The 21,306-nt window shown below is 54.5% G+C and overlaps 2 protein-coding genes across 3 annotated transcripts; both read left to right on the forward strand.

The window, feature by feature from the left end:
* Positions 1 to 526: 526 nt before the first annotated feature.
* Positions 527 to 3,547, forward strand: LOC308178764 (uncharacterized protein; the record flags this gene model as incomplete). The annotated part of the gene is made up of 3 exons (XM_080557822.1): positions 527 to 610; positions 1,564 to 1,653; positions 1,943 to 3,547. Exon 3 carries the CDS (start codon positions 2,042 to 2,044, stop codon positions 3,545 to 3,547), a length of 1,506 nt encoding a protein of 501 aa, XP_080413948.1. The 5' UTR covers positions 527 to 610; positions 1,564 to 1,653; positions 1,943 to 2,041.
* An 82-nt stretch (positions 3,548 to 3,629) lies between these two features.
* On the forward strand, positions 3,630 to 20,613 carry LOC308178725 (uncharacterized protein). Of its 2 annotated transcripts, XM_080557752.1 has the most exons (5): positions 3,630 to 3,977; positions 16,396 to 16,518; positions 17,491 to 17,652; positions 18,606 to 18,695; positions 18,985 to 20,613. In XM_080557752.1, exon 5 carries the CDS (start codon positions 19,084 to 19,086, stop codon positions 20,587 to 20,589), a length of 1,506 nt encoding a protein of 501 aa, XP_080413878.1. In that variant the 5' UTR covers positions 3,630 to 3,977; positions 16,396 to 16,518; positions 17,491 to 17,652; positions 18,606 to 18,695; positions 18,985 to 19,083; the 3' UTR covers positions 20,590 to 20,613. The 2 variants fall into 2 exon arrangements, with proteins under 2 accessions (XP_080413878.1, XP_080413877.1); XM_080557751.1 differs by lacking the exon at positions 3,630 to 3,977 and having other exon boundaries at positions 15,192 to 16,518.
* Positions 20,614 to 21,306: the final 693 nt, after the last annotated feature.

The raw sequence follows: 21,306 nt of genomic DNA on the forward strand, positions 1-21,306 counted from the left end.
GGAGCACTGCTTCCGAGGCAGAGACTTCCTGGAGGCAGAGGAAGGAGGGAGGCAGGCTACCCGCCCCTTAGTCCTGCCTAACCCAGAGGAGGCCGTTTTCTGTGGATTTTCCATTGTTGACGTGTGAACCACCGGGCTTGAAGTTTTCCATCTGAAGGTTCATTTCTGGCATGGAAAGCTCTTGCATTTCTACCCGGTGGCCCAAGATGCCTACTTTGCTGGTGGGGTTTGGCCTTCTCTCCCCAGCCCAGGCCGGACCCTCAGCCTGGTGGGGGTGTTTTTGATGGCTTCAGAAGGAAGGTCCAGCCGGGAAGTAAGCCAGGAATCAGAAACCTATACCTCAGAGGTTGGAAAAGGCTAGCCCGTGTGCATGAGGAGCTTGGAAGTGCCTTTGTCTCTCTGCTGCTTTCTCCTGCCCCATTCATACTCTGGAACACCTCTCTTCCAGCTTCACCAGCCTTCTGCTCAATTTAATCTGGGAGATCCGTACTGTCGCCGACTGCGCACAGAGTACAACTGCCTGCACGACCCGCATCTGCAGGCCTACTACAATCGCAAAGACAACCTGCAGAGCCTGAAGAGCAAGGGCTACATCACCAGTGATGGCAAAGTAGGTTTGGACGTTGCGCTGACCAGCACAGGTCTCCTCTGGCAGAGGCCAGTGGGATGAGGTTTAACATGGCTAAGTGCCAGTTCCTGCACTTTGGCCACAACAACCCCATGCAGTGCTACAGGCTTGCATGGCAGAGTGGCTCAAAAGCTGTGCAGAGGAAAAGGATCTGGGGGTGCTGATTGATGCTCGCCTCATCATGAGCCGGCAGTGTGCCCAGGTGGCCAAGAAGGCCAACGGCATCCTGGCCTGTATCAGGAATAGTGTAGCCACAATAAAACGGGCTCAGGGGAGACCTTATCGCTCTCTACAACTACCAGAAAGGAACTTGTGGGGAGCTGGGGGTCGGCCTCTTCTTGCAGATGACTAGGAGCAGGACTAGAGGGAATGGCCTCAAATTGTGCCGGGGAGGTTTAGGTTGGAAAGGAGGGGACATTTCTTCTCAGAAGGAGCACTCAGGCATTGGAACGAGTTGCCCAGGGAAGTGGTGGAGTCACTGTCCCTGGGGGTGTTTAAGGAAAGCTTGGACCTGGTGCTTAGGGACATGGTTTAGGGGGTGACATTGGTAGTAGGCTGATGGTTGGACCAGATGATCTTGAAGGTCTTTTCCAACCCTAATGATTCTATGATTCCCAGCGCGCTTGCTGCAGCCGCTTGTTGCTGGTGGGGGGCACAGCGCTGTTGCGCTGCCTTCCAAGGGAGCAGACGTCACCCCAGCGCCCTGCTGGCAATGCCCACTCCTGCTCTTCTCAGGCTGCCGTGCGCTGCCTGTGCATTGAGGAGGCAGCCGGTGTGGGGTCTGGTGCAGAGCGAGGAGTCCACTCGGCCCTGGCTCGGAGGGAGGCAGCGTCCCCACCGCTGGGACGGGGAGGGGATGGAGAGGAGCTGCTCCCCTGCCACTGCGCAGCTACCTCGACAGTTCTTGGGAGCTTTCTGCCCTTGTCTCTCCATAGGTGGTCTGCACTCTGAAGGAGTTCAATGAGTACAGGCAGTATCTGACCACACTCAAGCTGGAGGCTGAGAAAACCAGGAGGCAAGGAGAGGTAGGCAAAGCTCAGCGCTGGTAGACACATGTCAGCGGCACGGTACAGAAGGCTGGGGCTTTCCTTGATGGATCTGAGGGAGGCGGGGAATGCAGATGTCAGGGCTGTGCTGGGGGGCCAGGTGTTGTCGTGGGGAAAGGACGACCCTTTCCCGAGGGAAGCCCTTCTCTTCAGCCCTCGTTGCACGGCAGAAGCAGGGCGCTGGCACGGGCGGCATGAAGCCTCAGCACGCAGGGACGCGAGCCATTTCTGAGGCAAGAGTGAGCCAAAACCTGCTGTTCCCTTTCAGGAAAAGCTTCAGCAAGAGCTCGCCAAGTTGAAGAAACTTGACCCCAGACTGACGGCACGGATTGACAGCTCTTGCCAGAGCTCCTCCACTGATGTGTACATGGTCATGGGAGAGAAAGCCAGCCCACTGGAGCCTAAAAAACCAGCTGGCCCACCTTCCTGCAAAAGCAGAAGAAACCTTCTCCAATCTGGCCAGTACAGAAGGCTGAAAGCGGCTCCCTCCGGACTTGAGTTGGGCAGGGAAGATGCCAAGCTCCCTGGGTGCATCCCTACTGTGACTGAGTCAGAGAGAAAGTCACCTGTCCCCGCAGACGGTGTATTCAAAGCTGCCTCGGAAGAACAGGCTGCTAAAGAAAGCCAGAGAATTGAAGAGATGGCTCGGACTGTGGTGCGGCAAGTGTTTGAGAGGGTGCAGGCACTGGACCAGTCTGCCCGCGTCTTAAAGAGGGCTCCCCATAAGAGCCAAGAAAGACTGTGTGGAAGTGCCAAAAGCGCAGAGCCTTCAGAGACATCTCCTCTTGATAAAGAGGAGGAAATTGCACTGCTGGCTAAGAAGGTTGTGGCGAGTGTGATGAAGCTCTTTGAGAAGTCCTGGGAATCCGGCACGCCCAGTGCATCTGAGCCAAGGCCAGCAGCCAGGCAGAAGGAGCAGCCCGTCGCCAGGACAGCCTTCCAAGTGGGGAAGCTGGCAGAAAAGAAATCGAGGGAAGCCTTTGAGGGAGAATCCTCGCAGGCTTCCCTTGACAAAGTCACCAGAGAAGCTGTTGGAAGTGTCTGCGACACTTTGGAATCCTTCGTAGCTTCCCGGTTTGAGCAAGACTTCAACCGCAAATACTCTGAAATCCTGGCGCTTCCCACTGTCAACCTCTCTAACAGGAAGCCACAGCCATCCCAGGTGCCTCTCTTAAGACAGGGCATGAGGGAAGGGCGGGGACTACCAAGAGTGTCAGAAGAGCAGAGCCCAGAAGCAAGGCAGAGAGAAAAGTTGCCCGTGATCCAACCAGCGCCAGACACTGCTGAGGTCTCACGACTGAGTCACAGGATTGTAAGGGAGAGCACCCAAAAGGCTGTCTCCGAAGTTCAGCGGCTGCACACAGAACTGCAGGCCTATGCCAGAACCATTGTCCTTAACGTGGTTGAAAAAGTGAAGGACAAGATGGAGCGGGAAATGAAAGCCAAGGCCTTAGACACCACTTCAAACAGCAAAACGGTGGAAAGTGGGATGACGCGCTCTGTATCGGAGCAGAGCTGTCAGCCTGGGACTGCACGGAACCTGGAGAAGAACTTGGGAAAGCGTGTCACCAAACAGCCCGTGCCAAGCAAAGGGAAGGAGAGCTGTCCCTCAGAGCACCTCCAAAGACCACCTGATCTCCTCCAAGCTGTCCGGCGAGGCTCTGAGCAAGGTGCTCCCATGGCAGGCTCTTCTGCGCCCCCAGGGGAATCCCACAGTCAGCGGAGGTCAGAGAGCACCACAGGCACCATCGCTTCCATGGGCCCGCAGTTTGTCAGGCAGCCCGTTCCTCCATCTGTTCCAAAGCACCCTGTCCAGGGAGGAGCGCGGTGCCTACGTGTGCGTGTCAAGCCTCTCCCATTCAAGCCTCAGTAGCCTGAGGCGGAAGCGGACAATAAAGAGTTTACATCCAAGTGCTCGCTTGTGCCTACGTTTATTCAAGCCAGGTGTACTGGGTCTGGCTGGGATGTTAACTTTCCCTGCAGCAGCCCACACAGTGCCGTGCTCTGCACTTGTAGCTAAAACAGCAGTGGTATCACACCAGTGTTGTGTCTGCTGCTGAGCAGTGCTGGCACAGCATCAGGACTCTCTCTAACCGTCCTAGGGGGTGGGCAAAAAATGTGAGAAAAGAAACATCACCAGGGCAGCTGACCTAAACCAACCAAAGGGATATTCCATACCATATGATGTCACACTCAGTAATAAAAGGTGGAAAAAGGAAGAAGAGGGGAGGGGTGGGCTCTCATTGTGAAAACGTCTGTCCTCCTCCCGAACACTGGCTACGTGCGTTGAGGCCCTGCTTCAAGTACGTGGTCAAGCATCGCTCATTTGTGGGAAGTAGAGAGTCATTTCTTTCCTCTGCACTTCCACATAGCCTTTACTTGTTTTGTTTAGTTTTCCCTTTCCCCCCTCCCTTTTCCCCTTTCCCTTTTTTTTTTTTCCCCTTTAGTTAAATTGTTAATTGTTTAGTTAAATTGTTTAGTTAAATCGTTTAATTAATAGTAATCTTTCCTTAATAATTATTTCTTTTTTTTTTTTTCCTTTAATTATATCATCCTTATCTCAACCCGTGAGCTGTTCTTTCCTTTACTTCTTCCCCTCCTCATCTAAGGAGGGGGAGTGAGAGAGCGGTTGTGTTCAGCTGCCTAGCACGGTAAAACCACCACGCCAGGCCTTGCTGTGCTTGGGGATTTTCCCTACACCGTGTGGTGGTTTTACCCAGCTGGGCAGCTGAACTCCACCACGACCACTCTCTCACTCGCCCTCCTCAAACAGAAAGGGGGAGAAAATACGATAAAACGGGCTCAAGGGTTGAGATAAGGACAGGGAGACCACGCAACAATTATCATCACGGGCAAAACAGACTCAGCATGGGGAGATTAATATAATTTATTACCTATTAAAACAGGCTAGAGCAGTGAGATACTAAAAGCAAACTAAAATCACCTTCCCCCTTCCACCCTCTTCTACATCCACCCTGCCCCCAAGTGGCTCAGGGGAACATGGAGTGGGGGCTATGGGATGAGGTTTAACAGGCCAAGTGCCAGGTCTTGCACTTTGGCCACAATAACCAATAAGGCTTGGGGCAGAGTGGCTAGAAGACAGTGAAGAGGAAAGGGACCTGAGAGTGTTGATCGATGGTCGGCTGATTGCGAGCCGGCAGTGTGCTCAGGTGGCCAAGAAGACCAACGGCATCCTGGCCTGTAGTAGAAATAGCGTAACCAGCAGGAGCAGGGAGGTGATCATCCCCCCATACTCAGCTTTGGTGAGACCGCACCTCGAGTACTGTTGTTGAGTTTTGGGCCCCTCAGTACAAGAAGGACATCGAGGCCCTGGAACTTGAGCTGTTCAGGGGAACAGTTGTTCCATGTTCAGGGGAACATGGAGTGGGGGCTGCAGTCAGTCCTTAACGGTTCACCTCCCATGCTCCTACATGGTCACTCTCTACCCCTGCTCCAATGAGGGGTCCCTCCCACGGGATGCTGTCCTTCCTGAACTGATCCTGCGTGGGCTTCCCACAGGCTGCATCTTTTCAAGAACTGCTCCAATACAGGTCCATACCACGGGGTCCACGAAGCAAGACAGGTGCCCCACGGGCAGCAGCTCCTGCAAGATCTCCAGCTCCTGTGTGGGCTCCTCTCCACGGGCTGCAGCTCCAGCCTGGAGTCTGCACCAACTGGGGCTCTCCATAGGCCACAGCCTCCTTCAGGCCACATCCACCTGCTCCACCGTGGGCTCCTGCACGGGCTGCAGTGTGGAGATCTGCTCTGCCATGGTACACCCTGGGCTGCATGAGGAAAACCTGCTCCAACATCCTCTCAAGCCTGTCCAGGTCCCTCTGGATGGCATCGCTTCCCTCCAGCGTGTTGACCACACCACACAGCTTGGTGTCATCAACAAACGTGCTGAGGGTGCACTCCATCCCACTGTCCTTGTCAACGACAAAGATGTTAAACAGCACCGGTCCCAGAAACGACCCCTGAGGAGGGCCACTCGTCACTGGTCTCCACCTGGATATCGAGCCGTTGACCGCAACTCTTTGAGTGTGACCAGCCAGCCAGTTCCTTACCCACCAAGTGGTCCATCCATCAAATCCATGTCTCCCCAGTTTAGAGACAAGGATGTTGTATGGGACAGTATCAAATGCTTTGCACACATCCAAGTAGATGACATCAGTTGCTCTTCCCCTATGCACCGAGGCTGTACCCCCATCGTAGAAGGCCACCAGATTTGCCAGGCAGCTGGAACTGCCCCAGGCCGCCACTGCTGCTCAAATATGATGAACAGTGGCTTAGCAACGTTATCCACCAGCTCCCTCAGGACCCACGGATGCCTCTCATCTGGTCCCATGGACTTGCGCACCTTCAGGTTCCTTAGATGGTCTCGCACATGATCTTCTCCTACAGTGGGCGGCTCTTCATTCTCCCAGACCCTGCCTTTGCCTTCTGCAACTTGGGCTGTGTGGCTAGAGCACTATGGGCCAATGTAACAGGCAATCTGAACTAGGGAGGGGAGAAGTAGCCAGCAGTTCTGCTCCTTGATGAAGTCACAAAATCACAGAATCACAGAACTGAAGGGGTTGGAAGGGACCTCGAGAGATCATCAGGTCCAACCCCCCCGCAAAAGCAGGTTCCTTAGAGCAGGCTGCCCAGGTAGGTGTCCAGACGGGCCTTGAATATCTCCAGAGGAGGAGACTCCACAACCTCCCTGGGCAGCCTGTACCAGTGCTCCATCACCCTCACTGTGAAGAAGTTCTTTTGCATGTTGGTGCGGAACTTCCTGTGCTCTATCTTGTGGCCATTACCCCTTGTCCTGTCCCCACAAACCACTGAAAAGAGGTTGGCCAAATCCCTCTGTCTCCCACACCTCAGGTATTTATACACTTTGATGAGATCCCCTCTCAGTCTTCTCTTCTCCAGGCTGAACAGACCCAGGTCTCTCAGCCTTTCCTCGTAGGGAAGATGCTCCAGGCCCCGTATCATCTTTGTGGCCCTCCACTGGACTCTTCCAGGAGATCCCTGTCTTTTTTGTAGCGGGGAGCCCAGAACTGGACACAGTACTCCAGGTGAGGCCTGACCAGGGCAGAGTAGAGGGGGAGGATCACCTCCCATGACCTGCTGGCCACACTCCTTTTAATGCATGCCAGGATCCCATCGGCCCTCTTGGTCACGAGGGCACACTGCTGGCCCATGGTCAACCTGTCGTCCACTAGGACCCCCAGGTCCTTCTCAGAGCTCCTCTCCAGGAGGTCGTCCCCCAGCCTGTACTGATATGTCCGGTTGTTCCTTCCCAGGTGCAGGACTCTACACTTGCTCTTATTAAACCTCATTTGGTCTCTTCCTGCCCATCTTTGTAGCTTGTCCAGGTCTCGCTGAATGGCAGCACAGCCTTCTGGCGTGTCGGCCACTCCTCCCAGCTTTGTGTCATCGGCGTACTTGCTGAGGGCAGACACTATTCCCTCATCAAAGTCGTCGATGAAGATGTTGAACAAGACCGGACCCAGCACTGACCCCTGGGGAACACCACTAGTCACAGGTCTCCAGCCGGACTCTGTGCCGCCGATCACCACCCTCTGAGCTCAGCCAGTCAGCCGGTTCTCAACCCACCTTACTGTCCACTCCTCTATCCCACACTTTCTCAGCTTCGCTATCAGGATGTCATGGGAGACAGTACTGAAAGCCTCGCTAAAGTCAAGGTAGATGACATCCACTGCTCTCCCCCCATCTACCAGCTGGTGATGCCATCATAGAAGGCAACGAGGTTGGTCGAGCATGACTTGCCCTTGGTGAATCCATGCTGACTACTCCTCATAACATTCTTCTCTTCCAATTGCTTGGAGATGGCATCCAGAACAAACTGTTCCAACACCTTTCCAGGGACAGAGGTGAGACTGACTGGCCTGTAGTTTCCCGGATCCTCCTTCTTGCCCTTCTTGAAGACTGGAGTGACATTGGCTATCCTCCAGTCTTCAGGCACCTCTCCTGTTCTCCAGGACCTTTCAAAGATGATAGAGAGCAGTTCGGCGATCACCTCTGCCAACTCCCTTAGCACACATGGATGCATCCCATCGGGACCCATGGATTTGTGTGCGTTGCGCCCACTCAGACGCTCCCGAAGCACTCTCTCGTCAACCAGGGGGGAGCCCTCCATTTCCCAGACCCTTTATCCTCCCGCCAGGGTCGAGGAGTCCTGGGGGGGAGTCCTTGAAGCAAAGACTGAAGCAAAGAACGCATTCAGTATCTCCACCTTCTCGGCGTCTCCCGTTACCAGGACACCCACTTCATTCAGCAAAGGACCCACATTATCCCTACTCTTCCTTTTACTGTTTACATACTTAAAAAAAACCTTCTTATTATCTTTTATCTCTTTTGCAAGCCTCATCTCTAGGTGGGCTTTAGCCTTCCTTGTCGCGTCAAGTGTTGCAGCTGGGCTAAGGAGGGGGCCGGACCAGGTCTAGGAAGCCTGGTGTTTACCAGGTGTCGAGGACAATGTTGAGACCCTTCTTGCAGGGCTCCTTCTCCTTAGACCAAGCTCCCCCAGAAGGTCTGCCCGTGCCAGTGCTCACACAAGGGCAAGCGGTGGGAGCAGTCCCGCCCCCTCATGGGAATTCTCCACGCAGCCGTGGCACGGGCTTGGCCTTTGACACTCTCCCATGAAGCATCCCCTGCGGAAGGGAGACCTTCAGTCCCACAAGGAGACAAGTCAAATTGTTGACGGGAAACAGAGCCTGGCCTTTTTTGGGTTCCCACCCAGGCCTCTCACTGTGTCTTTTGGTTGCCTGACATGTTTTCAGACCTTCAGGTTTTCAGTCCTATTTCCCAGAGGATTCCGCTTACCCTCTTGCCTCCTTGAGGCCTCTCTGATTGCCTTGTCCTTCCCTGGGCCCTCCTTGGGCCTTTTGGGACAGCTAAGGGGCGCTGTTTGCCTTTTGGTGACCCCAAGGCCCTCCACTGCTCTTTGCATGTCTCCTAGGGCCCTGCGCTTGACCACAGCTCTAGCAGACCTTTGGTGCTGCCCAGAGGCCTCCGTCTGCCTTTCACTGCCTACCGTGAGACCTCTGGATGCTTCCAAGTGCCAGCTATGGCCCTCCGTGGGCCTTTGGGTGCCACCCAGAGCCCTCCCTTTGCCATTCTGTATGGCCCTGTGAGCCCCGCTTAGCCTCTTTTCCCCTCATGACTGCCTGCAGGGGCAGGAGCTGCGTACAGGGAGGGGAAAGGCCTGGCAGGTCAGGGCAGTAGCCCCAACTTTAGCCCATTCCCCCTCGTCCTGTCACCAGGCACGTGGGAGAATAGACCAATACCCACCTCTCTACAGCCTCCTTTAAGGTACCTATAGAGAGCGATGAGGTCTCCCCCTGAGCCTCCTCTTCTCCAGGCTAAACAACCCCAGCTCCCTCAGCCGCTCCTCGTAAGACTTGTTCTCCAGACCCCGCACCAGCTTCGTTGCCCTTCTCTGGACTCTCTAGAGCACCTCCATGTCCTTCTTGTAGCGAGGGGCCCAAAACTGAACAGAGTACTCGAGGTGCGGCCTCACCAGAGTCGAGTACAGGGGGACAATCACCTCCCTAGACCTGCTGGCTACACTGCTTCTTATACAAGCCAGGATGCTGTTGGCCTTCTTGGCCACCTGAGCACATTGCTGGCTCATACTCAGCTGCCTATCAACCAGTATTCCCAGGTCCTTCTTGGCCAGGCAGCTTTCCAAACACTCATCTCCCAGCCTGTAGCGCTGCTTGGGGTTGTTGCGCCCCAGATGCAGGACCCAGCACTTGGCCTTGTTGAACTTCATACAGTTGGCCTCAGCCCATCGGTCCAGCCTATCCAGACCCTCCTGCAGAGCCTTCCTTCTCTCGAGCACATCGACACACGCACCTAACTTGGTGTCATCTGCAAACTTACTGAGGGTGCACTTGATCCCCTCATCCAGATCATCGATAAAGATATTGAAGAGGACTGGCCCCAGCACTGAGCCCTGGGGGACTCCACTAGTAACCGGCCTCCAACTGGATTTGGCTCCATTCACCACAGCTCTTCGTGCCCGGCTATCCAGCCAGTTTTTAACCCAACAAAGTGTACGCAAGTCCAAGCCACGAGCAGCCAGTTTCTTGAGGAGAATGTTGTGGGAAACAGTGTCAAAAGCCCTACTGAAGTCAAGGTAGATCACATCCACAGCCTTCCCCTCATCCACCAAGTGTGTCACTTGGTCACAGAAGGAGATCAGGTTCGTCAAGCAGGACGTACCTTTCATAAACCCATGCCGACTGGGCCTGATCGCCTGGTTGCCCTGCAAGTGCCGCGTGATGACACTCAAGATAATCTGCTCCATGAGCTTCCAAGGCACTGATGTCAAACTAACAGGCCTATAGTTCCCCGGGTCTACCCTCCGGCCCTTCTTGTAGATGGGCATCACATTTGCTAGCCGCCAGTCGACTGGGACCTCTCCTGATAGCCAGGACTGCCAATAAATGATGGAAAGCGGCTTGGCCAGCTCCTCCGCCAGTTCGCTCAGTACCCTTGGGTGGATCCCATCCAGCCCCATCAACTTGCGTACATCCAAGTGCTGTAGCAGGTCGCCAACCATTTCCGTGTGGATAGTGAGGGCCACATCCTGTTCCCCATCCCCTTCCACCAGCTCAGGGTACCGGGTATCCAGAGAACAACTGGTCTTGCCGCTAAAGACTGAGGCAAAGAAGGCATTGAGCACCTCAGCCTTTTCTTCATCTTTTGTAACTAAGTTTCCCCCCGCATCGATTAAAGGATGGAGATTCTCCTTAGTCCTCCTTTTTGTGTTGATGTATTTGTAAAAACGTTTTTTGTTATCTTTAATGGCAGTAGCCAGATTGAGCTGCAGATGAGCTTTGGCCTTTCTATTTTTGTCCCTGCACAGCCTCGCAACATCCTTATAGTCCTCTTGAGTAGCCCGCCCTCTTTTCCAAAGATTAGAAACCCTCCTTTTTCTCCTAAGCTCGAGCCACAACTCTCTGTTCAGCCAGGCCGGTCTAATTCCGCGCCAGCTCGTCTTTGGGCACGTGGGGACAGACCGCTCCTGAGCCATTAAGATTTCCGTCTTGAAGAGTGCCCAGCCTTCCTGGACTCCTTTGCCCTTCAGAACCTCCTCCCAAGGGACTCTGCCAACCAGTGTCCTGAACAGCTCAAAGTCAGCCCTCCGGAAGTCCAAGACAGCAGTTTTACTGGTACCCTTCCTGGCTTCACCAAGAATAGAGAACTGAACCATTTCATGGTCACTCTGCCCAAGACAGCTCCCGACCACCACATCTCCCACCAGTCCATCACTGTTTGTGAACAGAAGGTCTAGCGGGGCACCTCCCCTGGTAGACTCTCTAACCAGCTGCGTCAGGAAGCTATCTTCCACGCTCTCCAGAAACCTCTTAGACTGCTTTCTCTGGGCTGTGTTGTGCTTCCAGGATATGTCTGGGAAGTTGAAGTCCCCCACGAGAACAAGTGCTGACGATTTCGCGGCTTCTGCCAGCTGCCTGTAGAACTCCTCATCTGTCTCCTCATCCTGGTTCGGTGGTCTATAACAGACCCCCACCAGGATGCTTGCCTTGTTGGCCTTCCCTCTGATCCTAACCCATAGAGACTCAACCTTATCATTCCCAGCCTCAAGTTCCTCAACATCAAAACACTCTCTAATATAGAGAGCCACACCACCACCCCTTCTGTGCTGCCTGTCCCTTCTGAAGAGCCTATAGCCAGACATTGCTGCACTCCAGTCATGAGAGTGGTCCCACCACGTTTCTGTGATGGCAACCAAGTCATAGCCTTCCTGCTGCATGATGGCTTCCAGCTCCTCTTGTTCGTTACCCATGCTGCGTGCATTAGTGTAGATGCACTTCAGTTGGGCCATTGCCTTCTTCCCCGGCTTTGCCATTGTTCCCCCTGGTACAGCTCCAACAAGCCTAATTTCAGCCCCATCCCCCTTCTTTCCTAGTTTAAAGCCCTCTCAACGAGCCCTGCCAGTTCCTGGGCTAGGATCCGTTTTCCCCTTAGAGATAGGGACCCGTCTGTGGTCACCAGGCCAGGTGCCGAGTAAAGCGCCCCATGGTCAAAAAAAACAAAATTTCTGTGTTGGCACCAGCCTCTGAGCCACGTGTTAATCAGGTGGGCTTCCCGTGTCCTCTCGGTACCCCTCCCTGCCACTGCAGGGATAAACGAAAACACCACCTGTACTCCTGCTCCATCCACTAACTGTCCCAGTCCCCTAAAGTCCCGTTTGATAGCCTTCAGGCTTCTCTCTTCAATATCGTCACTGCCAGCCTGGACTGTCAAAAGAGGGTAGTAGTCAGAGGGGCGAACCAGGTTGGGAAGCTTTCTGGCAACATCCCTGACCCTGGCCCCAGGGAGGCAGCAGACTTCCCTACGGGTAGGGTCAGGCTGACAAATAGGGCCCTCTGTCCCCCAGAGAAGGGAGTCGCCTACAACAATCACCCTTCTGTCTTTCTTGGTGGAGGCAGTCTTGAGGCGTGGAGTAGATCTCCTCGCCCTAGGCATCCTCCTGGGTAGACTTTCTACCTCGTCCTCACCCACCGGTCTCTCAAGCTCCAGGGCCTCAAATCTGTAATGTAAGGGCACCTGGGAAGGTGGGGCCGGTAGGGGGGGGTGCCGCCTGCGAGGTCGAGCAGGGACCTGTCTCCATCCCTCCTCAACTCCTAGGTCGCCTCCCTCTGCCCGACAGTGACAGGGCAGGGGGTCCACCCCCATTTGGGGTGTCTCACCCCGGTACCTCTCCTTCAGGCCCTGCAGGGAGTCGCTCCACCAGTCTATCTCCCGCTCACACTCCCTGATAGCCCTCAACCTCTCCACCTCCTCCCTGAGCTCTGACACCAGGCGGACCAGGTCATCCACCTGCTCGCACCTCACACACACGGTGCCTCTGCCGCCCTCAGATGGCAGCAACAGGCTCAGACAGTCCCTGCACCCAGAGACCTGAACTGCCGCATTGTTGAGCAGGCGGTCAGTCTGGGTGGGTACAGACTTTCTAGAGAGAGCGCTCTGCCTGGTGTAGACCATTGCAGCCTAGCTAGTGGTCGACAGCCGTTAAGGGTGTTGTTCTTATGGGCGGGGGGGAAACTCTGCCCTCTCCGCCCTCCCTGCTCGCCCTGCCTGCGCGAACTGCCGTGCCACTCCCTGTTTGCCGGCCTTCTTCGCCGCGCTCCCTAGGGGCTGCCGTTAAACGGCCGGGGAAGGGGCGCTGCTGGCTCCGCCTACGCCTCGTCAGCCTCCCTCGCGAGCGCTGCCGGGTCCTGGCGGCTCCCTCGAGCGGCCTCGATGTCGGAAAAAAAGCCCTGCCTGTCCCGATCCCCCGCTCCGCTGCAGAACGCGCCTGCCCCGGAGCCGATCGCCTCGGCAACCCTTTTAACAATTCATTTTTATTTATCTTTCTCCAGCTTGTACTTTTCTAATGCCAACACCAAAGGCTCAGTCACGGGCCAACTCGATACCATACCTTTTTCCCTCCAGGACGCTGCCTCAATGTAAACAACATATCAGTATACAATATTTCATCCCATTTCCCTTCCCGTCTCAAAAACAACATTAGATGCAATAAAGTATTATAATTCGGTGTTCCATTAAGGGCCCACTTCTCCCCATCGTCCAATTTACAGAGGGGCCAACACTGATTACAATATTTTATTAAAATCTTCCTGTCCACTATCCTGCCAGTTGGTCCTCCCATATCCTTCCAGTGAGCCAAAATTCAGCCCAAGGGGCTCCTTTTTACTATTGCACCTCCCTATTACCCATATTTATGTTTTCCTAATTAATAAGCACTTCCCGATTAAGTTGACAAGAGTAAAACTTGACCCACAGTAAATTATATAACGGGGTGGTAGTTCCACAGCGAATATACCAGAACTTCTAAACTGTTACTTAGATAATGCTCCCGCCTTCCTCCTTGTCACACTCAAAACATTTAAGAACAAAAATAGGATTACAAGTTAAACCGTTGGGCCTGTGTATTGGGCACCACCAGTCAACACTTGGATAAAACAGCACTTCTTTACGGTCTGTCATCTGCTTCATTCGTCTCTGGCCGTTCCTCTCGCGGAGGATATGGAACCGCGGATTGGAACTCCACACTGGCTTGGCAGCAATGCTGTGTCTCATTCACACAGCACAATCATGCAGTCAAAGAGGCCTCTTGCACCTTTCACTCAAGCAACACAAAACAGCAATCACTATTACAAATAGTATCACTTATTACAACAAATTTCCCAGTATAAATTGTGATCCATTAATTCATATTATCATATATTCATATTATCATATAATTCATATTATCATATATCATTATCATTAATTCATATTATCAATCCATAATTAATTAAATGTCTACAAAACAAAGCACTGACCAAATCACGGGGACTCCCAGTGACTAGTAGTACAAAACCAAACGTAGAGTGTTCTTTACATACACAGTTACCAAAACAATGGATCCCAGATTGCCACAAACACCTACCCAAGCTTGAGCATTGCGCCGGGGTGAGTACACAGACTCTTTAACTTATGTAGGACATCTCCTCACGACTTACAGGTATCCCCTTACTCCATTAAAACATATCTCGTCCACCAGTCATGGTCCTTGTCTACCTCTGCAGCGATCTGGTTGAGAAGGGGAGTCCTCCCAAGAAATCTCAGGGAAATTTCTTGGGGAAATCTCTAGGAGTCTGGTCCTCAGTGGGTCCTGCAGCTGGACAAAGAGGGTCCCATCTGTGGTGCCAAACTGACGCACGGAAACAAACTTTACAACTCAAGGAGAGTTATAAAGTAAGCATGTTTATTGCAGTGCAGTGCAGTGCTGACATGGAGAGCGCTGCACCACCACAATCCACCCTGTGACTAAAGTCAATCTCTCTTGCCACAGAGACCTTTAAACAATCCCGGACTCAACAGGACTCTGTGCTTTCTCTCTCTCCAAACACTAACAGCCCTAACCCTTTCCCTACTTAATAATCCAGATATAGCAGCAGCCAGAACCATAGCACCAAGCCTATCTTGCAGAGCAGGCAAAAAAGGAACGAACGAGAAAAAAGAAGGAACAAGGGGTGGAAAGGGGTCCCAATAAGAGGGAGAGGTAGAAAGTGAGCACAGCAGGAGCCAGCAGCCCGGCTCCTGTCCTGTTGCTTGCAGGAAACAGCCACAGGAACAGGTAACGAAAAGGAAAGAGGGGAAGAAAGTTGGTGGAAATGGAGAAAGAGGTTGGAATTCAAAGCAGATGTGAGCGGCACAGCTGCAACCGGTGACCCAGCACCAACTGTGCCCTTTACGGGAGGAAGCCGGGGGCTGGCTTGGGCCTAGCGGGTGGCTTTGGGCCTGTCTGTGTGGCCGTCAGAGGGGGGTAGGCCTGGAGGCATGGGGGCCAGTCCCAGACAGTTCCAGCCGGCTCAGCAAGGGCTGCCTGTGGAGCCAGAGCTGAGAGCGACCAGAGGAGCCCCTGGCGCCGCTGCTCTCTCCTGTGTGACAACGGGTGCCAGCGGCTCGGGCAGCAGGCAGGAGGAGAAATGTGAGGACACGTGGGCCGGGCCAGGAGGGCACTCAGAGGGAGGCAGACACAGGAGGGGACAGCGAAGACACAGCAGGAGGCCTGTGGAAGGGGACGCTGCAGAAGTGAGGCCAGGGAAGGCACTCTGGGCAGGAGGCTCTCCATGGTGGCAGCGGTGCCTCTTGGGGACTGCGGCCGTGAAAAAGCCACACGGGAGCAGAAGAAACAGGTAGGAGGGAAGAGGCAGCAGGACAGAGGGAAAAGCTAGGAGCGGTGGCGAGAAGCCCTTGCGCACTGCTGCAAAGCCTCCTGCATTGCCTGTCGCCTCACAGGAGGGATGGGGAGAGCCCAAAGGAGGCGTATGGCAGAAGGGAGGGCCAAGGGGAGTGGGAAGCCCAGCAGCTGCAGGCAGCAGCCAGGTTCCACAGGCCTTTTGCCAGAGAAAATCAGGGCAATAGGTGAAGACACGACCTGCCGCCAAAACTGTCTCACAGAGCTGCTGAAGGCTCCATCACTGAACATTCAGCCAAGAAGCAAGCATTTCTGGTGTGGAAAATCTGCACATTTCTCACCAGTTAGCAAGGATGACAGCTTTCCTTCCAAGAATGACAGAAGAGTTGGGGTGGGAAGGGGCTGGTGGAAACAACCTAGTCCAGGCGCCCTGCTCAAAGCAGGCTCGGCTGGAGTGGCTTGCCCACCAGTGTGACCAGAAGGGCCTGCAGGTAGCCATGGCGTAGGTGGCGGCATGGCAACGCGATGATGTAACAATGCTTGAGCGCTCTATAAAGCCGCTTGCTGGGAGACCGCCTGGGACAGTTGCAGCTGTCTGCCTCTGGAGTGAGAGGTGCTAGCAGAGGGTCGCAGCTCCCACAGAGCTCTTGGAAGGAGCCATGGAGCAGCATCTCACTGCTGGTTTCCAAAACCCAGACGCACTGCTGTGCATAGCTGGCAAGAGCAGAGAGGTGAGCACTGTGCCCGAGGAGAGGGCTCAGAGCAGGAGCCCGGGGCGTGCGGGACTGCTCTGGGGCCAGAGGAGGCTCCCAGGAAGCTGGGAGGGATCTAAACCTGGTCAGGCCGCAGAAGGCTCGCAGGGAGCCGTGCCTCTCTCTGCCCATCCCGGCGTATTGCTAGCAAGTGGGAAGAGAGCTGCAAGGGGGTGCGGGGGTGGGCTGCAGAAGGGATTGGAGTGCCTGAGTGTCTGAGTGTCCCTGTCTTTCTAGTTCCAGCCCAGATGGCAACTTGGAGAAAAAGGCAGCGGGCTGCTGGACCTCCCACTGGGAGTCAAAATCCCTCTAGTGCCTGGCACCAAGCCTGTCTTCTGCAGGACAAAGCTGGGGGAAAAGGTAAGAGAAGGAGGAAGGGGTGGAAGGGGTGGAAAAGGTCTCTTCTGTCACGGGCTCCCTCCCCATCATTCCGAGACGGCCTTGTGGCCACCTGCTCTACGGTGGGAGTTACAGCACTTTGGCCCAACCGGGTGGAGGAGTCAGGGATGGATGCTCCCGGCTCCGCAGCACGGAGACAAAGGAGGACTCGCCAACAGCAGTGGCCTGCACTGGCCAGAGGTCAGGAGAGGGTGTTCCACAGCTGGGCTCTCCACAGGGGCGTGCTTGCCAGCACCAGGGCCAGCCTGGGTTCTGGCACCAGGCAAGCGGGCAGCTGGGGCCCTGCCTGCAGCAGGCGGCAGCGCGTCCGGGTACCAGGCCAAGGTGGCCTTCCAGCATGGCCAGAAACATTGAGTCTGGGGGTCTCTTAGGGGAGGGTGCAACCTTCTCCTGCTTTCCCTCTCAGATTTAGAAATTTAGAAAATCCCAGGCTTCTCTGCTTGGGAACCGCATGCCGTGTCCTCCTCCTCTTCCTCCAGCTTGGGGGAGCACTGCTTCCGAGGCAGAGACTTCCTGGAGGCAGAGGAAGGAGGGAGGCAGGCTACCCACCCCTTAGCCCTGCCTAACCCAGAGGAGGCCATTTTCTGTGGATTTTCCATTGTTGACGTGTGAACCACCGGGCTTGAAGTTTTCCATCTGAAGGTTCATTTCTGGCATGGAAAGCTCTTGCATTTCTACCCGGTGGCCCAAGATGCCTACTTTGCTGGTGGGGTTTGGCCTTCTCTCCCCAGCCCAGGCCGGACCCTCAGCCTGGTGGGGGTGTTTTTGATGGCTTCAGAAGGAAGGTCCAGCCGGGAAGTAAGCCAGGAATCAGAAACCTATAGCTCAGAGGTTGGAAAAGGCTAGCCCGTGTGCATGAGGAGCTTGGAAGTGCTTTTGTCTCTCTGCTGCTTTCTCCTGCCCCATTCATACTCTGGAACACCTCTCTTCCAGCTTCACCAGCCTTCTGCTCAATTTAATCTGGGAGATCCGTACTGTCGCCGACTGCGCACAGAGTACAACTGCCTGCACGACCCGCATCTGCAGGCCTACTACAATCGCAAAGACAACCTGCAGAGCCTGAAGAGCAAGGGCTACATCACCAGTGATGGCAAAGTAGGTTTGGACGTTGCGCTGACCAGCACAGGTCTCCTCTGGCAGAGGCCAGTGGGATGAGGTTTAACATGGCTAAGTGCCAGTTCCTGCACTTTGGCCACAACAACCCCATGCAGTGCTACAGGCTTGCATGGCAGAGTGGCTCAAAAGCTGTGCAGAGGAAAAGGATCTGGGGGTGCTGATTGATGCTCGCCCCATCATGAGCCGGCAGTGTGCCCAGGTGGCCAAGAAGGCCAACGGCATCCTGGCCTGTATCAGGAATAGTGTAGCCACAATAAAACGGGCTCAGGGGAGACCTTATCGCTCTCTACAACTACCAGAAAGGAACTCGTGGGGAGCTGGGGGTCGGCCTCTTCTTGCAGATGACTAGGAACAGGACTAGAGGGAATGGCCTCAAATTGTGCCGGGGAGGTTTAGGTTGGAAAGGAGGGGACATTTCTTCTCAGAAGGAGCACTCAGGCATTGGAACGAGTTGCCCAGGGAAGTGGTGGAGTCACTGTCCCTGGGGGTGTTTAAGGAAAGCTTGGACCTGGTGCTTAGGGACATGGTTTAGGGGGTGACATTGGTAGTAGGCTGATGGTTGGACCAGATGATCTTGAAGGTCTTTTCCAACCCTAATGATTCTATGATTCCCAGCGCGCTTGCTGCAGCCGCTTGTTGCTGGTGGGGGGCACAGGGCTGTTGCGCTGCCTTCCAAGGGAGCAGACGTCACCCCAGCGCCCTGCTGGCAATGCCCACTCCTGCTCTTCTCAGGCTGCCGTGCGCTGCCTGTGCATTGAGGAGGCAGCCGGTGTGGGGTCTGGTGCAGAGCGAGGAGTCCACTCGGCCCTGGCTCGGAGGGAGGCAGCGTCCCCACCGCTGGGACGGGGAGGGGATGGAGAGGAGCTGCTCCCCTGCCACTGCGCAGCTACCTCGACAGTTCTTGGGAGCTTTCTGCCCTTGTCTCTCCATAGGTGGTCTGCACTCTGAAGGAGTTCAATGAGTACAGGCAGTATCTGACCACACTCAAGCTGGAGGCTGAGAAAACCAGGAGGCAAGGAGAGGTAGGCAAAGCTCAGCGCTGGTAGACACATGTCAGCGGCACGGTACAGAAGGCTGGGGCTTTCCTTGATGGATCTGAGGGAGGCGGGGAATGCAGATGTCAGGGCTGTGCTGGGGGGCCAGGTGTTGTCGTGGGGAAAGGACGACCCTTTCCCGAGGGAAGCCCTTCTCTTCAGCCCTCGTTGCACGGCAGAAGCAGGGCGCTGGCACGGGCGGCATGAAGCCTCAGCACGCAGGGATGCGAGCCATTTCTGAGGCAAGAGTGAGCCAAAACCTGCTGTTCCCTTTCAGGAAAAGCTTCAGCAAGAGCTCGCCAAGTTGAAGAAACTTGACACCAGACTGACGGCACGGATTGACAGCTATTGCCAGAGCTCCTCCACTAATGTGTACATGGTCATGGGAGAGAAAGCCAGCCCACTGGAGCCTAAAAAACCAGCTGGCCCACCTTCCTGCAAAAGCAGGAGAAACCTTCTCCAATCTGGCCAGTACAGAAGGCTGAAAGCGGCTCCCTCCGGACTTGAGTTGGGCAGGGAAGATGCCAAGCTCCCTGGGTGCATCCCTACTGTGACTGAGTCAGAGAGAAAGTCACCTGTCCCCGCAGACGGTGTATTCAAAGCTGCCTCGGAAGAACAGGCTGCTAAAGAAAGCCAGAGAATTGAAGAGATGGCTCGGACTGTGGTGCGGCAAGTGTTTGAGAGGGTGCAGGCACTGGACCAGTCTGCCCGCGTCTTAAAGAGGGCTCCCCATAAGAGCCAAGAAAGACTGTGTGGAAGTGCCAAAAGCGCAGAGCCTTCAGAGACATCTCCTCTTGATAAAGAGGAGGAAATTGCACTGCTGGCTAAGAAGGTTGTGGCGAGTGTGATGAAGCTCTTTGAGAAGTCCTGGGAATCCGGCACGCCCAGTGCATCTGAGCCAAGGCCAGCAGCCAGGCAGAAGGAGCAGCCCGTCGCCAGGACAGCCTTCCAAGTGGGGAAGCTGGCAGAAAAGAAATCGAGGGAAGCCTTTGAGGGAGAATCCTCGCAGGCTTCCCTTGACAAAGTCACCAGAGAAGCTGTTGGAAGTGTCTGCGACACTTTGGAATCCTTCGTAGCTTCCCGGTTTGAGCAAGACTTCAACCGCAAATACTCTGAAATCCTGGCGCTTCCCACTGTCAACCTCTCTAACAGGAAGCCACAGCCATCCCAGGTGCCTCTCTTAAGACAGGGCATGAGGGAAGGGCGGGGACTACCAAGAGCGTCAGAAGAGCAGAGCCCAGAAGCAAGGCAGAGAGAAAAGTTGCCCATGATCCAGCCAGCGCCAGACACTGCTGAGGTCTCACGACTGAGTCACAGGATTGTGAGGGAGAGCACCCAAAAGGCTGTCTCCGAAGTTCAGCGGCTGCACACAGAACTGCAGGCCTATGCCAGAACCATTGTCCTTAACGTGGTTGAAAAAGTGAAGGACAAGATGGAGCGGGAAATGAAAGCCAAGGCCTTAGACACCACTTCAAACAGCAAAACGGTGGCAAGTGGGATGACGCGCTCTGTATCGGAGCAGAGCTGTCAGCCTGGGACTGCACGGAACCTGGAGAAGAACTTGGGAAAGCGTGTCACCAAACAGCCCGTGCCAAGCAAAGGGAAGGAGAGCTGTCCCTCAGAGCACCTCCAAAGACCACCTGATCTCCTCCAAGCTGTCCGGCGAGGCTCTGAGCAAGGTGCTCCCATGGCAGGCTCTTCTGCCCCCCCAGGGGAATCCCACAGTCAGCGGAGGTCAGAGAGCACCACAGGCACCATCGCTTCCATGGGCCCGCAGTTTGTCAGGCAGCCCGTTCCTCCATCTGTTCCAAAGCACCCTGTCCAGGGAGGAGCGCGGTGCCCACGTGTGCGTGTCAAGCCTCTCCCATTCAAGCCTCAGTAGCCTGAGGCGGCAGCGGACAATAAAGAGTTTACATCCAAGTGCTTGCTTGTGCCTACATTTATTCAAGCCAGGTGTACTGGGTCTGGCTGGGATGTTAACTTTCCCTGCAGCAGCCCACACAGTGCCATGCTCTGCACTTGTAGCTAAAACAGCAGTGGTATCACACCAGTGTTGTGTCTGCTGCTGAGCAGTGCTGGCACAGCATCAGGACTCTCTCTAACCGTCCTAGGGGGTGGGCAAAAAATGTGAGAAAAGAAACATCACCAGGGCAGCTGACCTAAACCAACCAAAGGGATATTCCATACCATATGATGTCACACTCAGTAATAAAAGGTGGAAAAAGGAAGAAGAGGGGAGGGGTGGGCTCTCATTGTGAAAACGTCTGTCCTCCTCACGAACACTGGCTACGTGCGTTGAGGCCCTGCTTCAAGTACGTGGTCAAGCATCGCTCATTTGTGGGAAGTAGAGAGTCATTTCTTTCCTCTGCACTTCCACATAGCCTTTACTTGTTTTGTTTAGTTTTCCCTTTCCCCCCTCCCTTTTTCCCCTTTCCCTTTTTTTTTTTTCCCCTTTAGTTAAATTGTTAATTGTTTAGTTAAATTGTTTAGTTAAATCGTTTAATTAATAGTAATCTTTCCTTAATAATTATTTCTTTTTTTTTTTTTTTCCTTTAATTATATCATCCTTATCTCAACCCGTGAGCTGTTCTTTCCTTTA

Source organism: Anser brachyrhynchus, assembly GCF_964034855.1.
Source record: "Anser brachyrhynchus genome assembly, chromosome: 16".
Taxonomy (NCBI): domain Eukaryota; kingdom Metazoa; phylum Chordata; class Aves; order Anseriformes; family Anatidae; genus Anser; species Anser brachyrhynchus.